This window comes from Saxophila tyrrhenica (assembly GCF_035928015.1).
Source record: "Saxophila tyrrhenica strain CCFEE 5935 chromosome Unknown scaffold_17, whole genome shotgun sequence".
Lineage (NCBI taxonomy): Eukaryota > Fungi > Ascomycota > Dothideomycetes > Mycosphaerellales > Extremaceae > Saxophila > Saxophila tyrrhenica.
In genome coordinates, this window is record NW_027041749.1 from 73,409 (window position 1) to 98,848 (window position 25,440).

The following is a 25,440-nucleotide window of genomic DNA, read 5'->3' on the forward strand; positions in this document are numbered from 1 at the left end:
ATAGCTTCAAGTTGCTCGTTGACGTGATGATGTGTGCTCGATAGGTAGAAAGGGAGAAGGAGTAGAGTGAAAGTGATGTTGCCAGCTCGTAGAATACCACAGACGTCACACTGCCGAGCCGCCGAGCTCACGTTGTCCCGCCTGCCAGCTGCCTTCATTCTCTACTTGCACTCTACAACAACGAATGCGCCTTCGCTCATAGTAGCACCTGATCGATAAATATCAACACAAAACATCCAGCGCATCGATCTCGCGAACCAGCACTACCACTACCGCCACCATGGCGTCCTCCTCCACCCCAGCATCGCCCCTCCTCTACAGCTGCATCGCCTACGAATCCACCATCCTCGCCGAACACACCTCCTCCGCCGTCTCTGGCGCCAGCTCCACCGCCAGCCTCATCCTCCCCAAAATCCAGCACGAATCGGCGCAGAAACTGACCTACCAGCACGAAAGCTCCAACATCCACTTCATCGCCGACGCGCCGCCCTCGAACTCCAGCCCGGACAACCTCAGCGGTGGCGGGCTCACGTACCTCGTAGTCGCGAAAGGCGACTTCAGCAGACGGATATCGTTCGGGTACTTGGTGGAGATCAAGAAGCGCTTTTTGAAAGAGTACGATGCGGAGCGAACGAACTTCTCCTCGCTACCGGCATACGGCGCGGCGGCGTTTAACTCGCAGCTCAAACAGTTGATGATGGAGTACGGGACGACGAAGGCGGGGCAGAACGATGCGTTTGCGAATGTGCAGAGTGAGATTGATAATGTGCGCGGGATCATGACGGAGAATATTGAGCGGGTGTTGGAGAGGGGGGAGAGGATCGATTTGCTGGTAGATAAGACGGATCGGTTGGGTGGGAGTGCGAGGGATTTTCGGGTAAGGAGTCGTGGGTTGAGGAGGAGGATGTGGTGGAAGAATATGAAGTTGATGATTCTGTTGGCGGTGGTGGTGGTGTTCTTGGTGTACTTGCTTGTGGGGTTTGGGTGCGGGTTGCCTGGTAAGTGAATACGACCTGCTGGATGGAATGCGGACGATACTGATCTTTGGCAGCATGGGGACGGTGTGTCGGCCACTGAAGTGGCAAGTACTTGGCAGTCACTGTGTGGACCACTTCTTGACGTCCAATGATCGATTCAGCGGCTTGTACAGTGTATCAACAGCAGTATGGAAATGTCCTTATTCTGTCCGTGCTTTCCCTCTGAACGCTTTATCGTTGTTGACGAGCAACCTAACGTCCGGCGTCGACGCTTGGCAGAATACAGCATCATGAAGGTGTTCATATTGCTTCTGGGCATAACATGTTCAAACGAACTGCTCACATCTTTCCAGACTTGATACTCACATATCACCCACGACTCGAATCGGCACTGAGTTTGAAGCGACCCCGGAGATGTCATTGTGCAGCTGACAGCTTCAAGCTCCAAGGAAGCTCCACACAGAACCTCACAACACCTAGCTGTTCACGTAATCGCCAGGCCTCGGTCAACCAGTCCACCGACACGGGCGGACGGCTTCCAGCTTACTGCATATCAGCCTGACCTTCATCATCCTCCGCTCTCTCAAGGCTCACGACCTTACAACGGTCTAAGATTACCACCTAAACAACACCACCACCGACCTCCACCATGCCCTTCTACGAAATCTACCACCACTGCCCCCTCAGCATATCCCAGCAAGACGAGCTCGCCGCCGCCATCACCGACATCCACGCGCATAAATTCGGCGCCCTCAAGAACTTCGTCAACGTCTCCTTCAAAGACATCTCCACCGCCCCACGCTACATCGCCGGCAAACGCCAGACCTCGAACCAGATCTTCGCTTGGGTCCGCACCGGCCCCTCACGCACGCAAGAAGACTGGAACGACCTCATCGAGCAAGTGACGAAGGCATGGGATAATATCTGCGGTACGCCGCTACCGCAGGCAAAAGGCAGGACGACGCCTGATACGAGTTTGAGGATGGTTGCTGTGATGGGAGGGCTAGTGGCGGCGATGGAAGCGGGGTTCGTGATTCCGCAGGCTGGAGGGGATGCGCAGTGGATGAGGGATAACTGGGAGGCGTTTAAGCAAAGAGCGGATGCGGGGGAGCAGGAGTTTGTGGATATGGTGAAGGATGCGCAGGATAGGGGGTTGGTGGAGGGGCAAGGAGACGCGGACAAGAGGGCGCAGCAGAGGTTGGAGGAGATGCTGGGGTGGGGAGACAGTGCTTGAGTGTGAGCGTGCACCATACGTGTGCGGTGGTGCTCAGGCCAGCGGTGAGTGTTTGATCTGCGATCTTCTTGAGGTGGTATTGTACACGCTTACAGTAGTTCATACGGTCAGTATTAGCATCATCGGTCTTCTCCTTGCCCAGTGCATCCTGTCGCGTCAATTCGGTTTCTCTTTCGGTGCTGGCACGGAATCAAAAGAAATCTTCCTGGGAGGACAGAAGAATAAATCAAGAGGGTGGGCGTGGGCACGTGAAGGGGTGTGCGTTTTGTTGGAGAAGGCGTTTGCATAGTGAGGTGAGGGAGCACCTTGATTGAGGACGTATGGTCTCTTTTATATATGGTATCCGGCGAGACCGTCGAGCTTGAGGAGCAGCTGTAGTGGTATCTGCGTGAGAGGAAGGGCGAGAGGCTGAAGGACATCTGTGGAGGACATTTCGGAACGCCTGGGGTCGCGAAGCAGTGAGAAAAGAGCAAAGATCACACACTGAATGAGCATTACAATAAACTATCAAGACATTCTATGCCGTCTATGCGGTGCCGAGGAGTAAGACACAACAACCGCCCAAAGAAGAAAGAGCGAGAACGCTTCACAGTGCATGTGACCATGAACGCAAACCGCACGTGCAAGCCCAGCCAACCCGAAAACGCCTCGCCATATGACGCATTATCACACTCAAGCACTCCTCGTCCCAGGCTGCGGCGACCTGATCGCAGTACCGGGCCTCTCCGCTCCACCCTCCGTACCCTGCTCCTCCCGTCTCGCAATCTCCGCCACCGACCCAACACTCTCCGGACTCGGCGCCTCCCGCTCATTCTCCCTCACAGTCTCCACAGACTTCGGTGCCGCCTTCACCTTCGCTTGCTGCCGCTCCCGCTTCTTCGGACTCTTCCTCACCTTCCCGCCATCCCCACTATACCTTCCCCCCGGCGTCACCGCCCCACGCGCGAGCGCACTCGGGCCAGCTTCATCGCCGCTGTCCCTGCGCGAACTATTCGCATTCGACCGCGACATATCCTTGATCTCCTTCAACACCTCGCGGAAGCCCTCCTCAAGCGTGTGCATTCGCGCCAGCATGATACGGTTGACCATGCCTTTCTCCTCTTCCGCGCTACGGCGGCGCGCTTCTTCTCGTTCGCGCTCGAGCTCGCGTTCACGGAAGAGCTGTTCGCTGAAAGAGGCCGGGAAGCCTGAGATACCGCCCGCGTCGATGCCTCCGGCGCGATTGTCGCCGATTTCGGAGGCGAGGTCGAGGGCTCGGGCGTTGAAGGAGGGCTTGCGGATATTTCGGGGCTGGATGTCGAGGAAGGACATGCCGAATCCGCCTATGCCGGTAGGAGCGGTCTTTTGCCTTGCAGGCATGGCCGGTCGAGCTTTCGGTGGCTTGATCTTCGGTGTGCGCTGACCGGGAAGGAGGTTGACAGGATTTGGGGTCGTTGTGCCGTCGGTATGGACGTTGCGGTTGGTAGTAGGTTTGAACGGACGTGGAGCGTTCGTTGAGGACGAGTCGTCAGCTTGAGTATACTTTGGGTCGAACAGAGCAGTGTTAGTAGATATTTTCCGGTTATGCGCTCTGGCCTTCTGAGCTGTCTTAGTCTGCAGTGGCGTGCGAATGCCTAAAGACGCTTCTGGCGACTGTCGGAGCATTGCTTTGCCATTGGAAAGCTGCATCATGGGTGAGCGGGTGGTAGTCGGGGTGTGGAAGAAGTCGTCCTCGTCACTCTCCCTGTGTGGAGTTGGTGTAGACTTTTCGACGGTCGACAATGCGCTCTCGCCCAGGAATGGCCTCGCCAGGCTAGACTCAGCATTGATCATCTCGTCATCGCCATCAGCATCCGTCTCTTGAGGTACTATCTCATCGGCAGGCAGCGTGTCTTCGCCCTCTTCGCTGATCTTGTAAGGTCGCCTCGACGGTAATCTCTGCCGTACATCGGTCTCGCTTGCTATACTCCTAGTATTCGAGAAGTCCCGACTCTGCACCATCCGCAGTCGATCAGCGGTCGCCGCACGCCTGAAAGATGGCCGCTGGTTCTCTAGCCGCTCAACAATGCTCATTGGCTGCTCCATTGGTGGACTAGCGCCGCCTTGGTTCTCTGCCACCTGCATCCACTTGTCAACAGCATTAGTAGACTGACGTCGGTTGGATCCCATGTCCCGAGCTGTGGTCCGCACAGTACTACCCTTGAAAGGCCTTCTGAACACTTCATCGAGAGCCTGATCCTTGTGGAAACTAACCACAGATGGCTCTCGAAGCAGTCGATTGCCTGGGCTGAAGACGTCCGGTGCTTTGTTGATGCTGAACGCCAATGGCTTGCTCTGATGTCTGGACGTCTGCTCGAGAAGGTCTTCCGGGCCGTAAGTCGCATGTGAGAGTATCAAACGTTCGTAGCCGAAGATGACGAGCAGCATCGGAAAGTGCGTAGCCTTGATCACTGTCCGATTGATCTTGACGTACTGCCGGAATGGCACCAGGTAGCGTAGAGGGCTCAAAATCCAGCCAAAGATGTTGGTAGGCGCGATGTAGCTGAACAGTGCATCCGACTTGACCGAAGATATGGTGTTGACAGCGAACAGGAACTGATGCTCCTCGTTGGCGTTCTGGACGATGGCCATGAAGGAGTTGGTGAGCACTGTAATCAAGATAGTCACAATGAGAAAGTGACAAAGGATCAGGAAGATGGTCATGATGGCCTGGCCGAGTATGTTGTATGTCTGCCACTTCTCCCAAGCCGCTGGTGTAAAGCCCATGAGGATCTGGAAGAGCTGGTAGATGACCGCATTGCCGTCGGTTCTCTCATCCGCGAAGGAGAGCGTGAAGGCGATGAAGAACCCGGAGCACGAGATCATGATTAGTACTAATATAGCAGCCAGGTCTTGCGCCATCATGCGAAAGGCGATGAGCAACTGCGAGAAGTAGCGGTAGTGGTCCAGAACACTGAACAAGCGCGGGAAGAGCAAAATGGCCGTCGAAGCAAGGACGTCGTATGCTGCGTTGGCAATCTGATGTTTGCCTTGTTCTGCAACAAGGATGCCGTACAGTCGGAGGCAGTAGTACATGATGAAGAGCAGCAGAATGCCTAGGTCGAACGCGTTCCAGAAGCTGAGGATATACAAACCAAAGCCTTGTTCCGTGAAGCCGACAATTTCATCGAGCATGTAACCAGCGGACCAGAACCAGAAGACGACTTCGAGAGGAGTGATGTAGAGACTCCGCTCAGCCAGTACAGCAAGAAAGAGACCGAGCATCGTTGCGAATGACACAGTGCTGAAGATCTGTCTGTATCGAGGGACACGCAGCCGACTTAGCTTGAAGAGTGAAGCATCTCTCGGATTGTATATGACCACCGAGCGGCGAGCGAAGGGCTGCTCTGCCGGCTTTTTGTTGGCCCTAGTTCCGTGAGCCTTGCGGGATAACACAGAGTCAGCTGGCAGCGCGCTGGGTGAGTGCTCGTTAAGCGTGCCGTAACGTCCGCCTCGACCTGATGGCTCTTCTCCAGCAGAGGGTTTGCGATGTAAGTTGTCAGCCTCAGAGTGGAAGACGACAGCACCAGCCCAGATGGCTTCCAGATGCTGCACGACAAGTTGATGAGCTAGAAATCGCTTCGCTTGTGCCTTGATGGCAACCTCGATGGTGCTCACTCTTGCAACTTTGCCGCCAGATCGTTGTCCATATACGTTACCTGGAGCCTGTTGAGTAGGCCAAACTGCCGCTCGGAGGTTGCCAGCCGCGGTTGGCGGGGGAGACATGCCTTGCAGAGGATCGAAGTCGTATGATAGCGCATCGATAAGCTCGCGTGTGCTGAACTCCTTGACCAGCCTCATCGCGAGCAGTTCGCTCATCAGCGCTCTGGTCCTGAGCACACCGACATTGCCAGGCTGGAGCTGGGCTTCCTTCTGGAACTGCAGACAGTTGGCGATCAACGCGCATAACGTAGCGCGGTTGAAGTGGTTGGTCCGTATCTGATTCTGGAGGGGCTTAACGAGGAACTGGCTGACTTGCGGACTGCGCAGCTGGTCCCACGACAGCGTGGTCTCGCACTTCTGCACGATCAACAGCCGGATGGCGTGCGTGATGTTGTACAACGGTAGCCTGTCAAGGTGCGCGGCTGAGAATATGGGTAACAGTGGCGTGTCTATGTCATCCTCGTCCTCGATTGCTTCCTGCTCTTCCTCCTCTTCGTAATCGTGTTGCGGTCTGTCGAAGTATGAGGTCTGCTGCGTGCTTCGCCGGTTCGGCAGTAGGCGTGCATCCTCTTCGTCCTCATCCTCGTCCTCGTCGTCGTAGTCTTCATCCGCGACATTTCTGCCAACCACCCTGTTACGCGAGGCCTCGGGGGAGCCAGCAAAGGGAGAGTATTCCCTGGTTCCATTGTCCTTGCGACCTCTGCTCTTGGACCTTAGTAACGAAAACATGTATCCCTGCACCTCGCCCAATGTGGCTATGTAGACGTCCAATCGAAATGTTGCGCGGATGCTGTGCTTCAATGGCAGTTCGAGAGAGTATACAAAGCAGAACGCCGCCGATACCAGTCACTTGAGGAAGGCAAAGCAGTATCAATAGTGTTCCCTTGCGTTATCTCACCGCATCGTAACCCGTGTAACGTCAAACGGTACCTCCTCCCTCGACCTAAGGTACAAATGGCGCAAGCAGGTCGGATGGCATCCCGCGATGCGAAAGATAACCTGGGTGTATGGGGAAAAAAAAAGCACAGGCCCCCCAAGCAGAAGACTAGACTTATCTGGACCGCCTTAGCACTCATATCGGAGATTCGCTCTGTCCGGGGCGAAGAGATGGCAACAACCTCGCCGTTAGCCGCACGGCATGGCATGGTGACGATATGAAGCTGTTGCGATATGGAACTAAGCTGCCCGTGTGGCTCAAGAGGTGGATGCAGGTCGCTTCCTTAGCGCGAGGTGGGGGTGGATTTCTGTCGAGCATGTGAATATTTTCCAACTTCCTCTTCAATCCATGACACCCTTCACACTGTCACCTGAACACATATATGCACTCCGTTGGGAACGCCACCAGGAAGACACCCTCGATATCATTGCCTTGCAACCATTACAACATCTTCAACCACTCAGCGAGACCCTCCAAGTACACTGGACGCCTCTCGCCGCGGGAAGGTTTAATCTAGCTGATCCCTGCCGCTATCTGCAAGCTTACCGCTCGACTGCCACCTTCAAGAGCCCACCTCCAGATTGACCAATAATGCCTCGCAGCAAACGTGAGCTGCACGCCATAGCCGATGAGACCTCGACACCGCCTGCCGCGCTTCCAAGCTCCCACATCATTGGCCAGGTGAAGCAAGCGGCTGGCAAAAACCTATACCAGCTTGAGCTCGCGGATGGACAGACCATTCTGGCAGAACTGGGGTCGCGCTTTCGATCCACCGTCTGGATGAAGCGAGGATCGTTCGTCGTGGTCGATACCTCCGCACTCGCCGACAGGGAGAACAAGCTTGGTGGCGAGATTGTGAACGTGGTGCGGGATGAGCGGGCGTGGCGGAAAATGTCCTGGTGGCCAAAGGAGTTTGCTACAAAGAAGTCGGCTTATGAAGATGACTCTGATGACGAAGGACCAACGATGCCGCCTTTGGATTCGGAGGAGGAGGCGAATTGAAACTCAGTCGACGTGCTCTGTTTTGTCCTGACCGGCAATACGAGCATCTTCTGGGACCTCTGTTCCGAACCAGATACTCAGAACTGTGGCTTTGATGCAAACAACCACAACCAGCGAGCTCGTGTCAGTACTGGGATATACATTCCAGGCCCACTCTTGTGCGGCCCAGACAAGATATACCAGGACTGGATGCAGGCCACTGCGCCAAAGCAGGAAAGGCATTGACCAGGCAATGTATGCGTAGAACTGGTAGTGCAAGCTCCGCGCAAATTGGCATCCGATCATTACGGCAGTCAAGATGGTGGCCAAAATAAAGCTTGGGGTCGTCTTTCGGGCAAGCTTAGCCTGCTCTTGCAGCGGCGGTGGTGAGATGAGGTATCGAACCGCCTCTTCGGGTGTCATTCGAAGCCACCGTGTGCAGATGAAGATGCCGAGCACTGTCATGTGACCAGCTAGTAAAACGAATGCAAAGTGCTTTGACAGGAAGCGCTCTTCGCCAACGAAGCGCCAGTTGACCGTCCATTTGAATAGGAACTGGCGGCTGAACTCGAAAGCTCTTGATAGATAACCCCATGGATTCTTCAGCAGGAATGGGAAGCCTATCAGTATCTGCTCAAGAATCAGTCATAGGTCCCGTCGTCAACATTGGCGAGAATTGCAAACCTGAAACTGCCCAATGAACATAGCCTGGCGCAATGCTCGGTCACGACCAATAGCCTGCCAAAGCACCACTCCTATCCCGGGAAGAGCGAGCAGCAGGCTCATCTTCACCCCGAGGCCAATGCTGTATGCGAGCGAACCCACTGACCACAGCCGTCTCTGATAGCAATAGATCGCCAAAAATAGGAAGAACACAGCGAAGCAATCGTTGAACAACCGCAGCAGAAACACAGAATGCAATCTCTTGCTCAGTATTAAGAGCGGGAAGACATACGGCGGTACCTTCGCGGCGCGGTAGCACTGCATGACCAGCCATAGAGTGGCAAGGTAGAGCCCAATGAAGATGTACTGGGCCAGCTTGATGTCTTGTCCTTGGTTGGTGATCGCGTAGAGGAACCGGTAGATGTAGACGTGCATGGCTGGGTACACCAGGGGGCCAGTGTCGCCGTAGAGTTTGATGTAGTCACGCTCACCGTCGACATACTGGGAAATCTGTTGCATGTAGGCTATCCAGTCGATCTCGGTATCTGGTCTTGTGTTAACATGGGCCCGTACAAGAGAAAATTATCGACTTGTCGAAATGTAAAGAGGTGGAGACTAACAGGCAATCTTCAACACTACCGCGATGGACAACACCGCGTCGCCGGCGAGGAGCAGGGGGCATATCCATCTTGTTTGTCTTGTGTCTTTGGCAACATTCAGAGCCTGTTTGATCAGATCCATTTTCGTAAAAGTGAAGAGATGAAGTCAATGCCAGCCGCAAAACATCGAAAGAACCGGCTCACGCGCTAATGCAAAAGGTTCGGCACGCGGCGACAGAGAGCTAAACCTCTTCTTGTTTGGACCATTGCCTCGGTTGACGGAGGCGAATTCATGTTTCTTCTCAAGAAGTCTTGACACCTTGATATCGATATCCTCAGGTTCGCCGTGAGACAGATCCGAGAGAGGGATAGTTGGATAGTGCGACATGGCATTGGGGCTGGACCTCGCTGCGAAGCGTCAACGGCAGAGGAGCGACTACCCGTACCACGAGGATTATAGGACACGATGGTATCGCTCCCATCGAATGCCGACGCCCATCAGAGACTGATCCCCTGTACAGGAACGACAACGACATGTTCCACCATCTGAATAACCCAGTCTATGGAGTTCTGATAGATAGTATCATCAATTCCTACCTCATCCAGCAAGCCGGCTACAGCATGGCAAACTGGAAGCAGATCGGACTCGTCGGAAGCACCTACTGCGATTATTTTGGCGCAGCGCAATATCCTGGAATGCTGGATGTTGGTCTTCGGGTGGTGAGGATGGGCAAGTCTTCGATCATGTACGAGGTCGGCATCTTCCAGGAAGGCAGCGAGCAGGTGAAGGCTGTTGGAGGCTTTACACAGATCTGGGTTGACAGAGCTTCGAGTAAGACGCTCAAGGACGGGATACCGAAGGAAGTCAAGGAACCTCTGCAGCCGTTGCTGGAAGGGAGCGGACAAGACTCCAAGACAGCAAAGCTATAAGTTTTTCTACGCATGCTCTGGCTCTCGCGGTCCCTTTGCGTCTGTCTCGATTTCTAGCATTCGACCGAAATGGCAGCAAGGTAGGATTTCCTGTTTCAAAGGCGTGCTTCTTCCAGCCGCTGCATTTACGTACGAGGCGCTGCGACTTCCCAAGCGAGTTGCGATGCGCAAAGTGGGGAAAGAAAGATACATGCAGGGCTCATCAGGCAACACTTTTAGAGCTGAACATTTACCTTCAAGAGCCCGATCTTTTACTTCACCACCGTTCTCGTTCATATTCAAGACACAATGGCGGTGCTTCGATCGTTGTTGTCGTTGACAGTGCTGGCCGGGTTCGGCGCAGCAGCCCCGGTCATATATCAGCAGACACCATTGCTGACCCCAAGCAAGGTCATATATCAGCAGACACCATTGCTGACCCCAAGCAATATTGGCGTGCTTGACGAGCAGGAATGGATTCTGAGAGTCAACACCACGGTGAGTGTGCTCCGGAAGCGGACCTCTTCGGCAGTCGTTGACTCAATAGCAGTTCGACGCTGTGAACCTTAAAGACAAGCCCATCCAGCCTTTGGAGAGCTACGGCTACCTCGACTTCCACCACTACTCAATCTTCGACCCAAAAGCAGCAGCTGCTGCTGGAAAGCTCAACAAGAGCGATGTCGACTGTGCCGTAACTCAGCCTAATGCCCTCCTCATCCAGCCCGGAAACCAAACCACATCAGCAATCATCCAGTCAAACGCCACTGCCCTCGAGGGGACGAACCTCAACCCTTTCTTCGACTTTGTCAGCCTGTCGTTCAAGCCCTTGGCTGCCGACGTCGATGTGATCTTCATAGACTTGTAAGTGTGCTTCCTCGTTGCTGGTGCAGCTCGCTTACTTGTGCCAGGTTTTCTTGGACGATCAAGGATGGCAAAGCCGAAAATGTCGAAGAGCTGTACGTGGGATTTTTGCCAGAGAGTGATGGGTCTTTCCTTGGTTGGGACTTGGAGCCTAGGGCATTCATTGACGGCTGGGGAAAGGGGTCGAACTGGGTTGAACTCAGAGGCTATGATGAAGATTTCAATCCGATGCCGTTCTGTGTCGACAACATCGTGGTGGAATACCACAAGACTGGCAATGATGAGTAACAGGTCTGGAGGGACCGTGTGGTACGCTGTTAGCAGATGTCTTGTTTGTTATCGATGCTTGTGATTTCATTGACAGCTAGCAAGCTTAATACCCGTGTTTGGATCAACGCCTTTTGCACTACCCTCTGCGGTGCGGTTCGCCAGATCCGAAGTGGCTGGGACGTCAAGATTCTGACAATGTCTGGTCTATTTTCTAACAATATAAGCATATACAGGTGCATGGCGACTCCCGATCCCAGTATCACGACCTGGGAAGGCATTGGCCATGGCGGTGGGCTGTACGAACAAGGCTATATTGGTATGGCGCACGGCTGGTCGACAGGCATCGTCAGTCTGATGAGTAACTATGTGCTGGGAGTTGTTCCGACAACTCCTGGTCTCGAAACTTGGATCTTGAGGTGGGCGAAAGGAAGAGTGGGGACGCCGCAAGGTGCTATTGAGGTTCATTGGACTCTGGGCGAAGACGCAATGAGCGTGCATCTTACCGTACCTGCAGGTACGAAGGTGAACGTGCAAGTACCGGTCAAGAAAGGACAATTTGTGCTGTTGAATGGTGAGCAGATTGAAGCTCTGATTGAAGAAGGCTACGTCAACATTGGAGACGTCAAGTCCGGTGTCTATACTGCGGATGTACGGCAGCGAGGCTCAGTAGCCTGCAAGCCGGGCTGACTTACGAAGTCAGTCCAATATGCTTCGATAACGCCTCGCTAAAATACCGTCAATCGTAAACCATCTTAGTCCTCTTGGTGGTCTTGCTTCTTTTCGCTCTCGGATATTGGCCTTCTGTTCGCATTTGACGACTAGTATCAACCCTCCTTCTTCTCCCCTTTCGCTTTCTTCTCCTTCGGCTTTGCCTTGGCCTCGCCTTCCGCAAACTCTCGCACCACAATCTTGACTCGACTAGAGTCCAGCTGCTCAAAGTACTCCTTGGGATCCGCCGTCCCGTCTTCCCTGTTCACAGCCCTGCCCTCTTCTTTCGCCTTGTTGAATTTGCTCTCCTCGAAGCCGGGGCTGATTGCTATCGCCAGCGACTTTCCATCCGGCGAAATGTCCAGAGCCGCGACGCTAGCTTCGAGATTCTGGTAGACTCGCACTCGTCGCTTCGTCTTCGCATCCCAGAGCGCCACGCCACCATCGCCACCACCGGTCGCAAAGGTGCCGAACGTTGGGTGGAACGCCAATGCATTCACGGGATACACTACGTCGACTTCTTCTTCGCCACCTTCTGGGGTTGGAAGATGATGAACTTGGCGATGACACTTGAAGGCGTAAGCCTCGCCGTCCGTCTCAGGATTGAACCATTCGACACCGACTCGTCCTTCGATAGAAGAGGTGACAAACCCGGTGCCGTCGGGCATACATGCTACAGCACGCGTCATGAACTTGAGACTGCTGTCCCTTTCCTGCCAGGGCTGAATTTCGAGATGGTCATCATGCTCTGCCGTGTTGCCTGTTTGGTCGAGTAAGGTCCGAAGCGCTTTGAGGTCGTAGATTGACACCTTCCGCTCAACCATCGCCACGACTACACGCTCTGCGGTAAGCGAAAGGGCCAGTGGTTTCGCAGCTAGCCTAACACTGATGAATCTTCCGCTATCCGGGTCGTGCACGTGCATCGTGCCGTCCCAGCTGGTGGAGATGAGAACGTTGTGATCGGGGCTGTAGTCGACTTTGTTGCTGGGTTCGTCGTGTGAGCTTAACACTGACTGAGTGCCGGCGTCGAAGTCGAACTGGCGAACATCGCGCTCAACACCGACAGCATAACCCACGTTAGATCCGGGCTTGCCCCAGCAGACATCGAGCCGTGGGTATTCGGTGGTCACTTTGTGCTGAAGTGAGAAGGTGTTTCGATCCTCAGCGTTCCTGCGGTATACCCGAACATCCTTGCCCCAGGACCCAACGAGAAGTGAGTTGCCATCGTGAGACCAGCGGAGGCTTGTGAGCGCATCCGAAGGTGGATCTGGGAGTTCCTGTAGTGAGCCCATGTTCTTCTGTTATGTAGTGGTTGAGAGGGTGGATATTCTGGTACTGAAGGCGTGCAAGCCGTGAGTTGAAAGTTGAAGTTTTGGAGGTGCAGGTTCTGGATATCAAAGAAGCGCACGGACCAAGTGCAGCATACAGCACGCTTGCCACCGAATGAAGAGTTGAACTTCACATAACTTGTGATCGCTTTGAACACAATACAAACGTCCGACAGCAATGACCATGAGAACCTGGCCGTCTCAGAGTATCTAAATGCTAGGCCGATGAAATGCGCACAATCATACTTCCCATCGGCCCACCCGGCTCTGGCAAATCCACCCTTTGCAACGGTCTCCAGCAATTCATGACAGCAATAAATCGGCCATGTTCTGCAGCCAATCTGGATCCGGCGAACGACAACGTACCCTACGATGCTGCATTCGACGTGCGCGAGCTGGTGAGCGTGGAGGAAGTGATGGAACGCGAGGAACTTGGGCCGAACGGTGGGATCTTGTGGGCGATGGAGGAGGTGGAGGCGAACTTTGAGTGGTTGGAGGAGAGGTTAGAGGAGTGTGGTACGACTCATTCGTCGGAGACAACTCTCTTAGAAGCGTTGGACTAATGTACGCGACAGAAGAGACGATCATTCTTGATCCACCGGGACAGCCCGAGCTGACGATCCATCACATGGCTGTGCCCCGAATACTGCAGCGCCTCGAGAAGCTGGACTATCGTGTACGTTTTGACACAAGCAGGAGAACGACGCCGCTGACTGACCCGGCAGTAGATTGTTGTGGTTCAACTGCTCGATTCGGTAGTCCTCACGCGACCCAGCCTCTACCTAAGCAGTCTTCTGCTGTGCTTGAGGGGCATGCTTCACCTTCCATACCCAGTCGGTAAGTCTTAAATCCAGTGGCAATGATATCAAAGTATGCCAGCTAACGTCCCAAGTCAACGTCTTGACCAAAATCGACAACCTCAAATCCGTCGGTGGGACAGACCTCCCCTTCAATCTCGACTTCTACACCGAAGTCCAAGACCTCCATCAGCTCCTCCCAGTTCTCTCAGCCGAGCAAGCCGTCAACATTGGCGGCAGCGCCAAATGGGAAAAACTAAACTCCGCCCTCATCGAACTCATCGAAGACTTCGGTCTCGTAGGTTTCGAAACCTTAGCCGTCGAAGATCGGCATTCCATGGCTTCGCTTCTAAAAGCCATCGATCGAGCGAGCGGCTACGTTTTCGCCAGTGCGAGGGGTACTGATGAGCAGGGGAGGACGCTTGATGATGGAGCTAGTATTTGGGCGCAGGCGATGAGCGAGCAGTGGGCTGGGAAGTTGGAAGTCAAGGATGTGCAAGAGAGGTGGATTGATCGGAAAGAGGAGTTTGACGAAGCGGAGAGGAAGGAATGGGAGGAGGAGGCGAGGTTGGCAGGGGCGTTGCCAGAGAAGAGTGCTGCAAGTGCTGTGAGGACTGAGCAAGCATCTAATGGAAGTGGGCAGATGGACGAAGATGACGAGCTACTGGCAGAGCAACGAAAGTGGGAGCAGGAAAGCTCGCAAGGCGCTGACGGGCCAACAGTCATGAGAAAGGGCTAATCTAGAGTGGGCGCGCCTCCAGCGTCCCAAACAAACCAGGGATCCCAATTGCCAATGTCCTGGCCGCAGAGGCTGTTAGACCAATCGTCGTATAGCAAATTATCCCACACGCCAAACGGAAAAGCCGCATCAGACGGCTGCGTCACTGTAGTCGATTGTTCTAGCCCAGGCCACTTCTCTGCTTCGTGGCAGGCCTGATACACATCCACAGCATTGTTGATGTGGTTGGAAGGCGGCTCGCAGTCCGTGGACGGCCCTGTGCTCGTCGCCACCGTACTGGGAGTCGCGTACTCGGCATCTTTATCCCGTCCACGAAGCAGTCCTCCGAGCCATTTGATGTTGTACATGATGCTTGCACCCATCCGAGTGGTGACATAGTTTTGTACGTGTGCCCGGCCCCGACCAATCGCTCGACCTGCCACCTCCAAGGTCTGACCAGCGCGGATGTGTTCGTCGGACAACTCGCAAGAGCGGAAAAACAGGTGGGCCATCTGAAACGCATTCCGGACGTCTTCCTGAGCGGCCGCGGGCTGATCGCTCTCATCGTCAAGGTATTTGAGGAGGACTGTTGCGGCGATGAAGACGATTCGTGAACTGTGTTTTGGGAAGCCGGGCAGTCGAGTTGTGTGTTCTCGAAAAGTACCTTGGCCCTCGGTTGAGACCTGACTGCTCAAGGCGCACATGTAAGTGACCAGGTCGATCGCACGATCCTTCGCATGGGTGAGGAGCTCCTTTCCGTATGCGGCGGGAAAGGCGGTATGAGTGTTGGTCTGAGATGATCCCTCAAGGAACTTGACTAGACCTGTCAAGCAGATATACAGCATTGCCATATTCGAGACTACTTCGTTGTTTCCCGACCAGGTCTGACTCCGGTCTGCTTTCATGATGGCAAGATCTGCTATGAAGGTCTTGCATAGGGACCACGACAGCTGAGCGGATTGTGTCTCATCGAGCAACATCAGGTATCGCGTAGTCCGCACATGGATGTCCATGGTATTGGCAAGATCCCGCGGAATGGTATGATCTCGACAGAATTCTATGACAGCTTCGAGGTGGCGGGTTGCCGCGAGCGTAGGCAGATTGCCGTGCCATAAACTCAGTTGGACATCAATCTCGAAGCACTTCAGCCAGGTCAACCGGAGGATGGTTCTCGGGAACTTGCTAAGTTGATTCGCGGCCTTTCTCATCCCGAAAAAGACCTCGTCGTGCCGCTTGTCGAGCCCCATTTGTCGAGCGCAGCTGATAGCACTCCCGAGATGCATCCAGCTGGAGTCAGACCATTGGCTGCGCACAAGAGGAGGCCACATGCAGAGCAGCAGAACTGCTTGGAGGTCGAGAGGGTTCTGGATCGCTTCGCAACACGTCATTCCAAAAAGTTGCTCATGCGCATCCCGAAGCTCCTCGTAGCGGTGGTGGAGCCTTTTGTGGTGCCGCGAGGCGACCATGACAATTGTCCATAGCAGCAGCCTGCTCACAGTTGCCAGTCGAGCCGGTTCAATGATGTCGCCCAAAAATTGACAGTGAGGTAGATTGTAAGTCGAGAAATGCCTGGCTAAGTCTTCGACGTCCGACCAAGGCAGAACGCAATTATAAAGGATTAACGGGGCTGGGCCGGACGCCGCATCAGGATTGACGACGCTGCCACGATGCTCATGGTCCTTGGCGGCAGTGACTGTGTTGGCCGGACGAGCATCCCCAATACTCCCGTCCTCTGAGCTGTTCTGCAAAGGTTGCGGAGTGTGTCCGTTAAGATGCAAAGGGAGACTCAGTACATGTGATCGACTCAACTCTTCTACTTGCGCTTCGAGAGCCTTCAACCGGCTGAAGTAGGGTCAGCGCATCCACGTCGCACACACGAGAGCAGATCAGTTACCTTCGCGATGCCACGCGCTTGAAAGAAGCATCGACTCGACAATTCTGCTTGTTTTGCTCGCACCTACTGCAGGATGACGGGTACCGTTCCCTCAGGTTGCATTTGACCTGCGACGAAGTCAGACGGTGTCTCAAGAAATCTCGCATACCCTTCACACCTTAGCCTGACGGCATGCAGTACACGATTTGGCTCTTGTTGTATTCTCCTTTCCGATGGCGCGGGCACTGGTGCTGGGCGACATTTCTCCAGTAAGAAGGCAAATGTTGGAGACGATTGCATTTGTTCGACACGCCCACGATTGGAGTGTTCGTACGAGAACGTGTAAATGTATCCATGATGAAAAGAGATGTTGGAAGGATGGATGAAGACAGTCTCCCCGGTGCCTATCCTGTACAGCCCTGGACGCGTTTGACAAGCTTGGCAGCCGATCGGGGCTGCAGGTACGCAATCTTGTGCCTCCTGACTACATCCACCTCCTCATTAATATCGACGTGTCTAATAGATTGAGACCCTCACCCTCACCCTCACCTGCTCCTCTTTTGCATACCAGACGAGCCGGTCGAGTTGAGTTACTCCCAAGATGGCCGACAGTACATCCAGCCAAGACGAGCACCTACATCACCCGTCAATGTACCTTCTACGTACAACTAAGAAGAAAGACAACGTCTGTCCGCATCAAGCGACCGCAATGAAGTCATTGCAAGCCTCTCAGCCACGTCAGGTATGCGCGTGCCGTGCGTTTATCGCAGTATAGATCCTATCTCCTGGAGGAGCAACTGCGGTTTTCGCAGTTCGCGCGCTTGATACCCGACTGACGCAGCAGACCGTTGTGAACGCTCTTTTCCTTCATTCTCCAAGCTGGCGAGATGGACGTGCTGCTGCGCACTGGTACAGATATAAGACCATGGCAATGTGCTCTCCATTGCGGTATGAGCACCCAGAACAGCACGACACGACACCCGGGACACGATGAATGCAACGACAGCCAACTACACCGCCGAAATCGCGGCATTCGCAGCCAATGCTACCGTTTCAACCATTCCAACTGCTTTCCTCACTTTGCTGTCAATATACTTCCTCGACACGTTCGCGGCCATGCTGGCTGGAAGCGTGCAGCCGGTTTATCACTCTGCCGCAAAAGCCATCAGGTTCACGCATGGACTTGGTAGCCCGGACGCATCCTATACTGCTCTCGACGGCATGAACACTTCCCTTTCCGGCCAGATGTTCCTGATGGGACTCGCAGCCGGCGACTTCGAGTTCGAGCACACCATTGTAAGTGCAGGGACGAGGAGGAAGTGCGCAATCCCATCACAACATTTGCTAACAAACTTGCTTGTGTTTCACAGGAAGGAGCAACACCCGCATCCTCGGTGTTCCCAGCTCTCTTGTCACTGTCGGCCGCCTACAATAAGACCGGCGAGGAGTTCCTTGCCGCAATGGCTGTTGGCTACGAGCTGGCTACGAGGATTGCAGCGGCTACGACTCTGGAAGTGGAAGATGTCTTGGGCTTCCACCCTGCAGGCCTTGGGAGTCCAGCCGCAGCAGCAGCCGTTGGGACCCTTTTGCAGTGGGACGCCGACACGATTGCCTCGGGCATGGGCATTGCAGTCAATAGCGCAAGTGGACTAGTTGACTACCTCTCCACCGGAGCTGACACGAGAAACACGCATGCGGCTCGTGCGGGCCAGCTAGGCGTCGAAGCAGCACTGATGGCCAAAGCTGGAGTTCAAGGCTCAAAAGACATTTTCGAGAACCCCGAGGGCTAATTCCATGCCTTCTCCAGGCACCCGAAACCGCATGAGCTGACTACCAAGCTCGGCAAGGACTGGACCAGCGAGGGTATGGCTTTCAAGCTAGCCCCTGTCCACGTTTGGGCACAAGGTTTTGCTTACGCCCTCGACAAGCACCGCAAACAGCACACCTGGAACGCACGAGACATCACAAACGTGACCGTCTACGCCGGCCCCTCGATCATGGAGCCAATGCGCTGGATCGAGAATCCCATCTCACTCATGCAGGCACAGTACAGCGTACCTTTTGGCATCGCAGCGGCGTTGACCACGGATGTCAACACCAATCCTCTGCGCATGAACGAGGCGCTGGTGTCCAACCCTACGACCCGATGGCTTGAAGCTACTATGAAGAAAGTCAAAATCAGCGACGATCCCGGATACATGTGGGGATACATGACCTTTAATCTTAATGGCGAGACTGTCAATATCACGGCTGATACTTATCCTGGCATTCCTGGTGCACTGTGCTTTGATAAGGCTGTAGAGCGCAAGTTTGCGAACGTGGCGAAGGAGCTCGGTGTAGGCGATGAGGTCCAGGATGTCAGGGACAAGATTTTGGGCTTGAAGGATGTGGAGGATATGTCGTTGCTGTTGATGATATGGTTCACCTGGGCAAGAAGGCCGCGGCCAACTTTGCTGCACAGGAGTAGTGTGAAGGGCTCTTAGGTGGAATATACAGTGGACGTGCATCCTTGACTTCAATTTCTTGCTTTGTGGACCGTTTATACAATAGTATGTCATCATAGCCTACTCCATGTGCAAAGTCTTTATTTGTAGCCAGGGATACGACTCAATACCCACCATCAGGCGTTTGGGGACTGCCTGCTGAAGCAATGGAAAAGGTGCTATCTTCTAGCGACTATCTTGGGGAAGTGATGAGCAAGAACCAAGTGCATGCCTTGCGAAACGATGCCACCGTGTTTGACGAGTTCGTGCTGTCGTCATCACATATTGACAAGGCGGTGCAAAGCCGGTAGAGGCCACCATACTCATAGCCCTAGAACGAGCTTGATATCTGAGCCTTTGGATGTGTCTGAGCATTCTCGGTCAAGCATGTATTTACACACATGCTCCGTCAAGGATCGTCACCCTCGCACCTTTCCGTAGTACTGTCCGCTGAAGATTGCTGGTTTCGAAACATATACCGCCACAAGGGAGAACAGGCAGAGGACGGCCACCACCATAGTGTACAACCACCATTCCGTCCAGTCACTGTACTGCTCTCCTCGAACATCCTCCACGAGGCGAGCGGGGTCTTTGGCGACGTAGACTATTGCACTACTTTCGTGTCTTGCGCCGACCGATCGGACGTCCAATCTTCTATCGAAGTGAGCCATCATCTTTAACGTGTCGCCGCGCTGGACTGTAATACACGGTGTGCAGGACGGAGACCTTTCGATCGAACGGCGGCCACTGTTCCCTGGTACTGTAGCTCGTTCCAGTTGATATGTGGCCTGCAACGAACGGGTAGTTCCACGGTCCTTCTCGAGCTCTAGGTGCGAGCGCAGCTGGCCGATGATAAGGGCAACCACGCCACTGAAGTTCATTCGATGTTGCGCGCTCGTGCAGCTGGGTGAGGCGCTCGTGCTGGACGGTTCCCAGGAGCGGCTCCTCCCTCTGGAATCGATGTAGTAAGGTGTTGCATGCTGTGAATTGCTCTGCGGCCGCGGGATGAAGTCCCAAACGACGGACATGAGGAGATTTACCGGCCATGGACTTGAGTTGATGAATCTGCCTGCTATGTTCAAGGTGTCGTTTTGATCGATTCTGTATCCTTGGTGTGCTCTGACGCTGTCCAAGGTTAGTCTTATGATTGCAAAGCTGACCTAGCCCGACAGACCTTTCAGCGTCGCCAGACAGATGCACGACATCGCTTCCACTCCCTGGCACCAGGAACCGCTCGCCAAGTTGTCGTTGTGAACATTTGATGTCTTTGCGGCCGGCGTTCGAGAAAGTAGCATAATATCCAAATTGAGACGAGTCGGCGGTAGTGCCGTCTGACGTGTTTGTGAGACGTATCTCAGCTCTGGTGATCATACAGTCCACGCAAGGCATGGCGGCTGCAATCGAAAAATCTTCCACCTCGTTGCCACTGACCAGGTACTCCCCATATTCGCTTGTCACTCGAGTTTTAATAGCTGGGGCGGGCGTAGGGAGAGCAACAGCTGTAGACCACAGTATCCAGACTGGTAGGAGACGCATGGTAGAAGCGAGGGTATCGTCCGTCGAGCTCGACAATTTCGCCAGCAGTACACCCTGCTTTTCAAGAATAGGAGCACAAGACAGTAATGAAATGAGCACATGATAAATGGCTCAGAGTTATGGGGACCATTGTACGGTTTTTGTTTAGCTACGTCCTACCTTGGAGGCCGAACTGCGCATTTCGCAGTTGCGCCGTCAGGGCCGCTTCGATGGATGAGAAGACGCGCGTGTGACACGGCACCTAATGCGTATGTTTGCGACACCGTTCACTTACATGTGTAGCCCGCAGATCGAAGGCGGCTGGTACTGGTGCCCTTTAGGCATACCTTGAGTGCTCACAGGGTCGCTTTGGAGGATTCGGACGTGTCGAATCTTTGGCCGTGGACCGTAACGATGGTGCCCCTCGCAAGATAACCGCCATACTTCATCTCGAAAGACACCTTAGGATCACTCGTGGCCATGAGTCTGCAGATGTACTCTAATGGATGAAGGTCGGGACGGAGACGGCATATCTCGTGCTCAATTTGCCCTTAGTCCGACAACGGTCCGACCAGGGGCCAACCTCGCAAACGCTTTCGCTTCCAGCTGAAGTCGAGCAACTCCAGGGCATTTGTGCTGACACGCGGGCATCAGCGTGAGCGTAGCACGATGTGAGTTACCATGATATAGACATGACCATGTGTAGCAACGCAGTCCCAAGCAAGACCACCGTCGCCATCGTAGGAGGTGGCCCGGTAGGCCTGATATGCTCGATCCTCCTCTCCCTCCAAGGCATCGAGAATGTCGTCCTCGAACGGCAGCCGGACACCTCAATCCACCCAAAGGCTGTTGGTCTGAATCAAAGAACTGTGGAGATTCTCCGCAAGATTGGAGTGGAAGATGAAGTCCTACGACAAGCAGCGCCTCCTGAGATGAGCGGCCGGACTGCCTGGTACACCAGCTTCGGCCCAAACGGACGTGAGATTTGCAGTCGTGATGCCTGGGGTGGTGGGATGTATCAGGATGCGTTTGCGAAGGCGAGTCCTTGCCGTTATGTGCTGTTGCCACAAATCCGTCTCGAACCTATTCTCAAGAAAAGAGCTTTGGAGCTCAACCCTCAAGGTCTCTTCTTCGGCCACGAAGTAGATGGCTTGGGGGAGAGCGGTGGCAATGTCACTGTCAAGTACCACGATCGACGGAACAAGGAGACTTCGTTCCATGGCGAGCTAACAGCAAAATACGCCCTCGGAGCAGACGGCGGCCGAGTCATCACGAAGCAGCTTGATATCGCTATGAACGGGCCTTCGAACATCGTCGACATGGTTTCTGCGCATGTAAGATCACCAATCAGTCTACATCGCCCAGACCAAAGGATCTTCCTCCACTGGTTCATCAGTCCAGAGCTGGGCGGGTCCTTGAAGACAGGCTACCTGTATCATCTCGGTCCTCACCCAATGGATCCCGCCACAGAGGAGTGGTGCTTTGCTTGTGCAAGGCTACCGCACGAGCAAGCTCAGCCATTCACCGAAGAAGATATGCTGCAGAGGATGAGACGAACTCTCCAGATTCCTGATCTGAGCATCGAGCTTCTCAGCCTGAGCCACTGGCAGGTGAATGCCATGACCGCTGAGCGATACATGAGTACTGCTGGACGTGTCTTACTAGTGGGTGATGCTGCTCACAGGGTCCCGCCATGGGGCGCTTTGGGATTGAACTCTGGCATCCAAGACGCTGACAATTTGATCTGGAAGCTGGCACTGGCTCTGAAGCAGCCCGAAATTGAGTCTGGCCGCCTGCTAGCCAGCTACGACGCTGAGAGGCGTCCGATTGGCGAGCGAATAGCCAAGACCAGTCTGTATAACATGCAGGCGCATGCGGGTGTTCTTGACAAGGCTCTTGGACTGTCTCCGGACAAGAGCCAAGAAGCAAATGTGGAGGCTATGAATCAGTACTTTGACCAGGCGGATAAGGAAGAAGGCGCCGGGAAGAGACAAGATGTCGCCAAAGCACTGGACGTACTGGACATCGAGTTCTATGCCCACGCTGCTGAGGTAGGCTTCTTCTACGATCAAGATTATGACGGCGACTATGGGTCCAACGGAACAGTGGACAACCCGCAGGTGGGCAACGACGGTGAGATGAAACTGTGCGTATACCATCCTAGCACGAGAACGGGGAGCCAGCTACCGCATGCCTGGCTTCAGCCCGGGGACAGGAAAGGCAAGCAAATTTCGACCAGGGAGCTTGTGAGGCCAAATAAGCTCGTCCTTCTGGGCATGTCCTCGCAATGGACGAGGATACAACATGCTCTTGTCGAAAACTTGGGCATTGGCGATGACGGGCAGTATATGCCATGTGACAACACATGGAGAGAAGTCTGTGGCGATCTGGCTGACTCCGGAGCTCTTCTCGTCCGGCCGGACGGCATCATTGCATATCGCTTCAGTCACGACATGCTGCCGCATGAGCGTGACTGCAATGCCGACTTCTCGACGATCGTGGACATCGTACGGGGCCTGCATTGAAAGGCAGCATCAACAGGCTTCGACGGAAGAGCCATACTGCAGGAGACACCTCCCGTACAGCGGTGGAGAACAGTTGAGAGTGTGGAGGTTAAACCTACATCTCCGTACTGTGTGGCAAAACTCAGACTTTCCACAATCACTGTAGTGACTCGTGGACCAGCCCAGCCCAGCTCTCGTAGAACTGTTCCCTTAGCTTGGCTTTGTTCTCCTCGTCGGTGTGCTGCCGGCATGGCCAGACCGAGAGGCATTGTTGTAAGTTTATATGTTCTGATAGCAAGCCGCTATTCCGAGGCATATGTTCGCCAAGTCCGTATTGCAGTGGCGAGGGTGGTTGCCCCGTGGGAACCGGTGGTCTGTGACAAGCACATCTGATGAAGCACAGATGTTTCACCGAGATAAGCGCTCATTTAAGATTTGGCCGTGCCGCCGATCCATTGGCCCATCGCGACGTCTCGCTTCAAGATATTCTGCCGCAATCGCAGGAACAAGGAACTTCTCAAGTCCAACCGCAGTCCAGGCGCACGTCGGTCCTCTTGTCTTCGTTCGCGGCGCGTTGGACTTCGTTTGGCACACTCGTTCATACCGCATTCATTCATACGTTCGCTGGATACAACAGCAGGCCTGTTTCCGATCGTTGGAACAACAAGACAGGGAATAGAGAGAGGTTGGGAAGACTTGCAAGCTACATATACTCTTTGGGAGCGTGGATCAATCGAGGGAGGCACAATGCAATACGTATGAGATAATTTCTACACGTATAGGCCGACAAGCATATCACTGACACTTCCAAGCTTTTCCCAATCCTCGGCGCCCTCGCGGCAACAGCGGCCGCATTGAACACGATCGAGGTGAACAGGCAGGAGTTTGTGGATTCGAAGACAGGAGAGCGGTTCATGCTGCTTGGGGTGGACTATCAACCAGGTGGACAAGACGCATACGGGACTGGGAATGGCGACCCTCTCAGCAACCCCAAGGCCTGCCTGCGAGACGCAGCTCTCATGCAAGATATGGGTGTGAACACGATACGATGCTACAACGTGGACCCGACACTCAACCACGACGAATGCGTGTCCATCTTCAACACCGTCGGAATTTACATGGTCATCGATGTCAACTCACCTCTGGCCGGCCAGTCCATCGATCGCTCGGATCCGTCTAGCTCGTATAACAGCGACTACTTGACACACATCTTCAGCGTCGTGGAGGCCTTCAAGAACTACCCGAACGTTCTCGGCTTCTTCGCAGGCAACGAGATCATCAACGATGTCCCCACCGCGAAGGACAATCCTGAGTACATTCGCGCCGTACAGCGTGACCTTAAGAACTACATCAAGAACAATGCACCGCGCACCATTCCAGTCGGCTACAGCGCGGCGGATGTACGTGATGTGCTTGTAGATACCTGGGCCTACCTGCAGTGCCAGATCGGCAGCGGCGAGGACATGTCCCGATCCGACTTCTTTGGCCTGAACTCGTACTCCTGGTGCGGCGACGAATCCACCTTTCAAACCGCCGGCTACGACGTCCTTGTCGAAACCTTCGGCAACACCACCATCCCCGTCTTCTTCTCCGAATACGGCTGCAACGACCCACAGCCCCGGTACTTCGACGAAGTCCCTGCCCTCTACGGCCCGCAGATGACCACCCTCTCCGGCGGCCTCGTCTACGAATGGTCCCAAGAGCCCTCCGACTACGGCCTCATCTCCATCAACTCTAACGGCTCCGCCGAGCTCCTTGCCGACTTCAACACCCTTCAAACGAAGTATGACACCCTAGACATCAGCCTCCTGCAACACGAGAACACCACAGCCACCTCACTGCAGCCTCCACAGTGTGATTCCAGCCTCATCAGCGCCGACGGCTTCAGCACCAACTTCGACATCCCTGAGTGCCCGCAAGGCGGCGAAGCGCTGATCCAGAACGGCATCCGCAACCCGCCGTCCGGCAAGATCGTGCAAGTGCGCTCGACGGTCGTTCAGTTGCCCGTGTACCAGACCAACGGCGCTCAGATCAAGAACCTGCAGATCACGCCTGGAGCCACTGCGGCCAACTTTCCTGGCAAAGTGAAGGGTTTTGCTACGGCGACTGGAGGGAACTCGCAGCCGAGCGGGAGTGGCTCTGGCTCTGGCTCTGGCTCTGGCTCTGGCTCTGGCTCTGGGGCATCGAGTTCTTCGACGTCGACCGGCGCGGCCGCGGGGCCTACGTTGGCGGTGTATGGGAATGCGGTTGCTGCGGCTGCGTTTGGTGTTGTTGCGTTTGCGCTGTAGGATTGCTTTCTTCACTGCATCTGGGCGCGTTGCTGGTGTCTGTTTACAGAGCATGGGATGCGGGAGTCACGGCATGATATCCAATGTTTCATAGCATTTATAGCGGAGCGATGT

General features: G+C 54.4%; 15 protein-coding genes across 15 annotated transcripts; 11 read left to right on the forward strand and 4 right to left on the reverse strand.

Moving 5' to 3' along the window:
* Positions 1-280: 280 nt before the first annotated feature.
* On the forward strand, positions 281-1,077 carry LTR77_009174 (uncharacterized protein; the record flags this gene model as incomplete). The annotated part of the gene is made up of 2 exons (XM_064806403.1): positions 281-998; positions 1,052-1,077. The coding sequence occupies 2 exons, from the start codon at positions 281-283 to the stop codon at positions 1,075-1,077; spliced, it is 744 nt and encodes a 247-aa protein (XP_064655220.1).
* Positions 1,078-1,626: 549 nt separating this feature from the next.
* LTR77_009175 (uncharacterized protein) lies at positions 1,627-2,211 on the forward strand (the record flags this gene model as incomplete). The annotated part of the gene is made up of 1 exon (XM_064806404.1): positions 1,627-2,211. One exon carries the CDS (start codon positions 1,627-1,629, stop codon positions 2,209-2,211), a length of 585 nt encoding a protein of 194 aa, XP_064655221.1.
* Positions 2,212-2,883: 672 nt separating this feature from the next.
* LTR77_009176 (uncharacterized protein) lies at positions 2,884-6,795 on the reverse strand (the record flags this gene model as incomplete). The annotated part of the gene is made up of 2 exons (XM_064806405.1): positions 2,884-6,682; positions 6,791-6,795. 2 exons carry the CDS (start codon positions 6,793-6,795, stop codon positions 2,884-2,886), a joined length of 3,804 nt encoding a protein of 1,267 aa, XP_064655222.1.
* Positions 6,796-7,177: 382 nt separating this feature from the next.
* LTR77_009177 (uncharacterized protein) lies at positions 7,178-7,831 on the forward strand (the record flags this gene model as incomplete). The annotated part of the gene is made up of 2 exons (XM_064806406.1): positions 7,178-7,335; positions 7,432-7,831. The coding sequence occupies 2 exons, from the start codon at positions 7,178-7,180 to the stop codon at positions 7,829-7,831; spliced, it is 558 nt and encodes a 185-aa protein (XP_064655223.1).
* A 3-nt stretch (positions 7,832-7,834) lies between these two features.
* Positions 7,835-9,214, reverse strand: ALG3 (dolichyl-P-Man:Man(5)GlcNAc(2)-PP-dolichol alpha-1,3-mannosyltransferase; the record flags this gene model as incomplete). The annotated part of the gene is made up of 3 exons (XM_064806407.1): positions 7,835-8,440; positions 8,495-9,018; positions 9,094-9,214. 3 exons carry the CDS (start codon positions 9,212-9,214, stop codon positions 7,835-7,837), a joined length of 1,251 nt encoding a protein of 416 aa, XP_064655224.1.
* A 244-nt stretch (positions 9,215-9,458) lies between these two features.
* LTR77_009179 (uncharacterized protein) lies at positions 9,459-10,002 on the forward strand (the record flags this gene model as incomplete). Its single annotated transcript, XM_064806408.1, has 2 exons — positions 9,459-9,541; positions 9,594-10,002. 2 exons carry the CDS (start codon positions 9,459-9,461, stop codon positions 10,000-10,002), a joined length of 492 nt encoding a protein of 163 aa, XP_064655225.1.
* A 288-nt stretch (positions 10,003-10,290) lies between these two features.
* LTR77_009180 (uncharacterized protein) lies at positions 10,291-11,130 on the forward strand (the record flags this gene model as incomplete). Its single annotated transcript, XM_064806409.1, has 3 exons — positions 10,291-10,479; positions 10,532-10,842; positions 10,890-11,130. The coding sequence occupies 3 exons, from the start codon at positions 10,291-10,293 to the stop codon at positions 11,128-11,130; spliced, it is 741 nt and encodes a 246-aa protein (XP_064655226.1).
* Positions 11,131-11,349: 219 nt separating this feature from the next.
* Positions 11,350-11,799, forward strand: LTR77_009181 (uncharacterized protein; the record flags this gene model as incomplete). The annotated part of the gene is made up of 1 exon (XM_064806410.1): positions 11,350-11,799. The coding sequence occupies one exon, from the start codon at positions 11,350-11,352 to the stop codon at positions 11,797-11,799; it is 450 nt and encodes a 149-aa protein (XP_064655227.1).
* A 137-nt stretch (positions 11,800-11,936) lies between these two features.
* Positions 11,937-13,112, reverse strand: BUB3 (mitotic spindle checkpoint protein Bub3; the record flags this gene model as incomplete). The annotated part of the gene is made up of 1 exon (XM_064806411.1): positions 11,937-13,112. The coding sequence occupies one exon, from the start codon at positions 13,110-13,112 to the stop codon at positions 11,937-11,939; it is 1,176 nt and encodes a 391-aa protein (XP_064655228.1).
* Positions 13,113-13,453: 341 nt separating this feature from the next.
* LTR77_009183 (uncharacterized protein) lies at positions 13,454-14,673 on the forward strand (the record flags this gene model as incomplete). Its single annotated transcript, XM_064806412.1, has 5 exons — positions 13,454-13,664; positions 13,724-13,824; positions 13,877-13,985; positions 14,041-14,512; positions 14,589-14,673. 5 exons carry the CDS (start codon positions 13,454-13,456, stop codon positions 14,671-14,673), a joined length of 978 nt encoding a protein of 325 aa, XP_064655229.1.
* A 7-nt stretch (positions 14,674-14,680) lies between these two features.
* On the reverse strand, positions 14,681-16,659 carry LTR77_009184 (uncharacterized protein; the record flags this gene model as incomplete). Its single annotated transcript, XM_064806413.1, has 2 exons — positions 14,681-16,505; positions 16,625-16,659. The coding sequence occupies 2 exons, from the start codon at positions 16,657-16,659 to the stop codon at positions 14,681-14,683; spliced, it is 1,860 nt and encodes a 619-aa protein (XP_064655230.1).
* An 867-nt stretch (positions 16,660-17,526) lies between these two features.
* On the forward strand, positions 17,527-18,326 carry LTR77_009185 (uncharacterized protein; the record flags this gene model as incomplete). Its single annotated transcript, XM_064806414.1, has 2 exons — positions 17,527-17,832; positions 17,907-18,326. 2 exons carry the CDS (start codon positions 17,527-17,529, stop codon positions 18,324-18,326), a joined length of 726 nt encoding a protein of 241 aa, XP_064655231.1.
* A 75-nt stretch (positions 18,327-18,401) lies between these two features.
* LTR77_009186 (uncharacterized protein) lies at positions 18,402-19,019 on the forward strand (the record flags this gene model as incomplete). Its single annotated transcript, XM_064806415.1, has 1 exon — positions 18,402-19,019. The coding sequence occupies one exon, from the start codon at positions 18,402-18,404 to the stop codon at positions 19,017-19,019; it is 618 nt and encodes a 205-aa protein (XP_064655232.1).
* Positions 19,020-21,040: 2,021 nt separating this feature from the next.
* On the forward strand, positions 21,041-23,059 carry LTR77_009187 (uncharacterized protein; the record flags this gene model as incomplete). The annotated part of the gene is made up of 2 exons (XM_064806416.1): positions 21,041-21,189; positions 21,241-23,059. The coding sequence occupies 2 exons, from the start codon at positions 21,041-21,043 to the stop codon at positions 23,057-23,059; spliced, it is 1,968 nt and encodes a 655-aa protein (XP_064655233.1).
* Positions 23,060-23,785: 726 nt separating this feature from the next.
* On the forward strand, positions 23,786-25,326 carry GAS4 (Glycolipid anchored surface protein 4 precursor; the record flags this gene model as incomplete). Its single annotated transcript, XM_064806417.1, has 2 exons — positions 23,786-23,794; positions 23,851-25,326. 2 exons carry the CDS (start codon positions 23,786-23,788, stop codon positions 25,324-25,326), a joined length of 1,485 nt encoding a protein of 494 aa, XP_064655234.1.
* Positions 25,327-25,440: the final 114 nt, after the last annotated feature.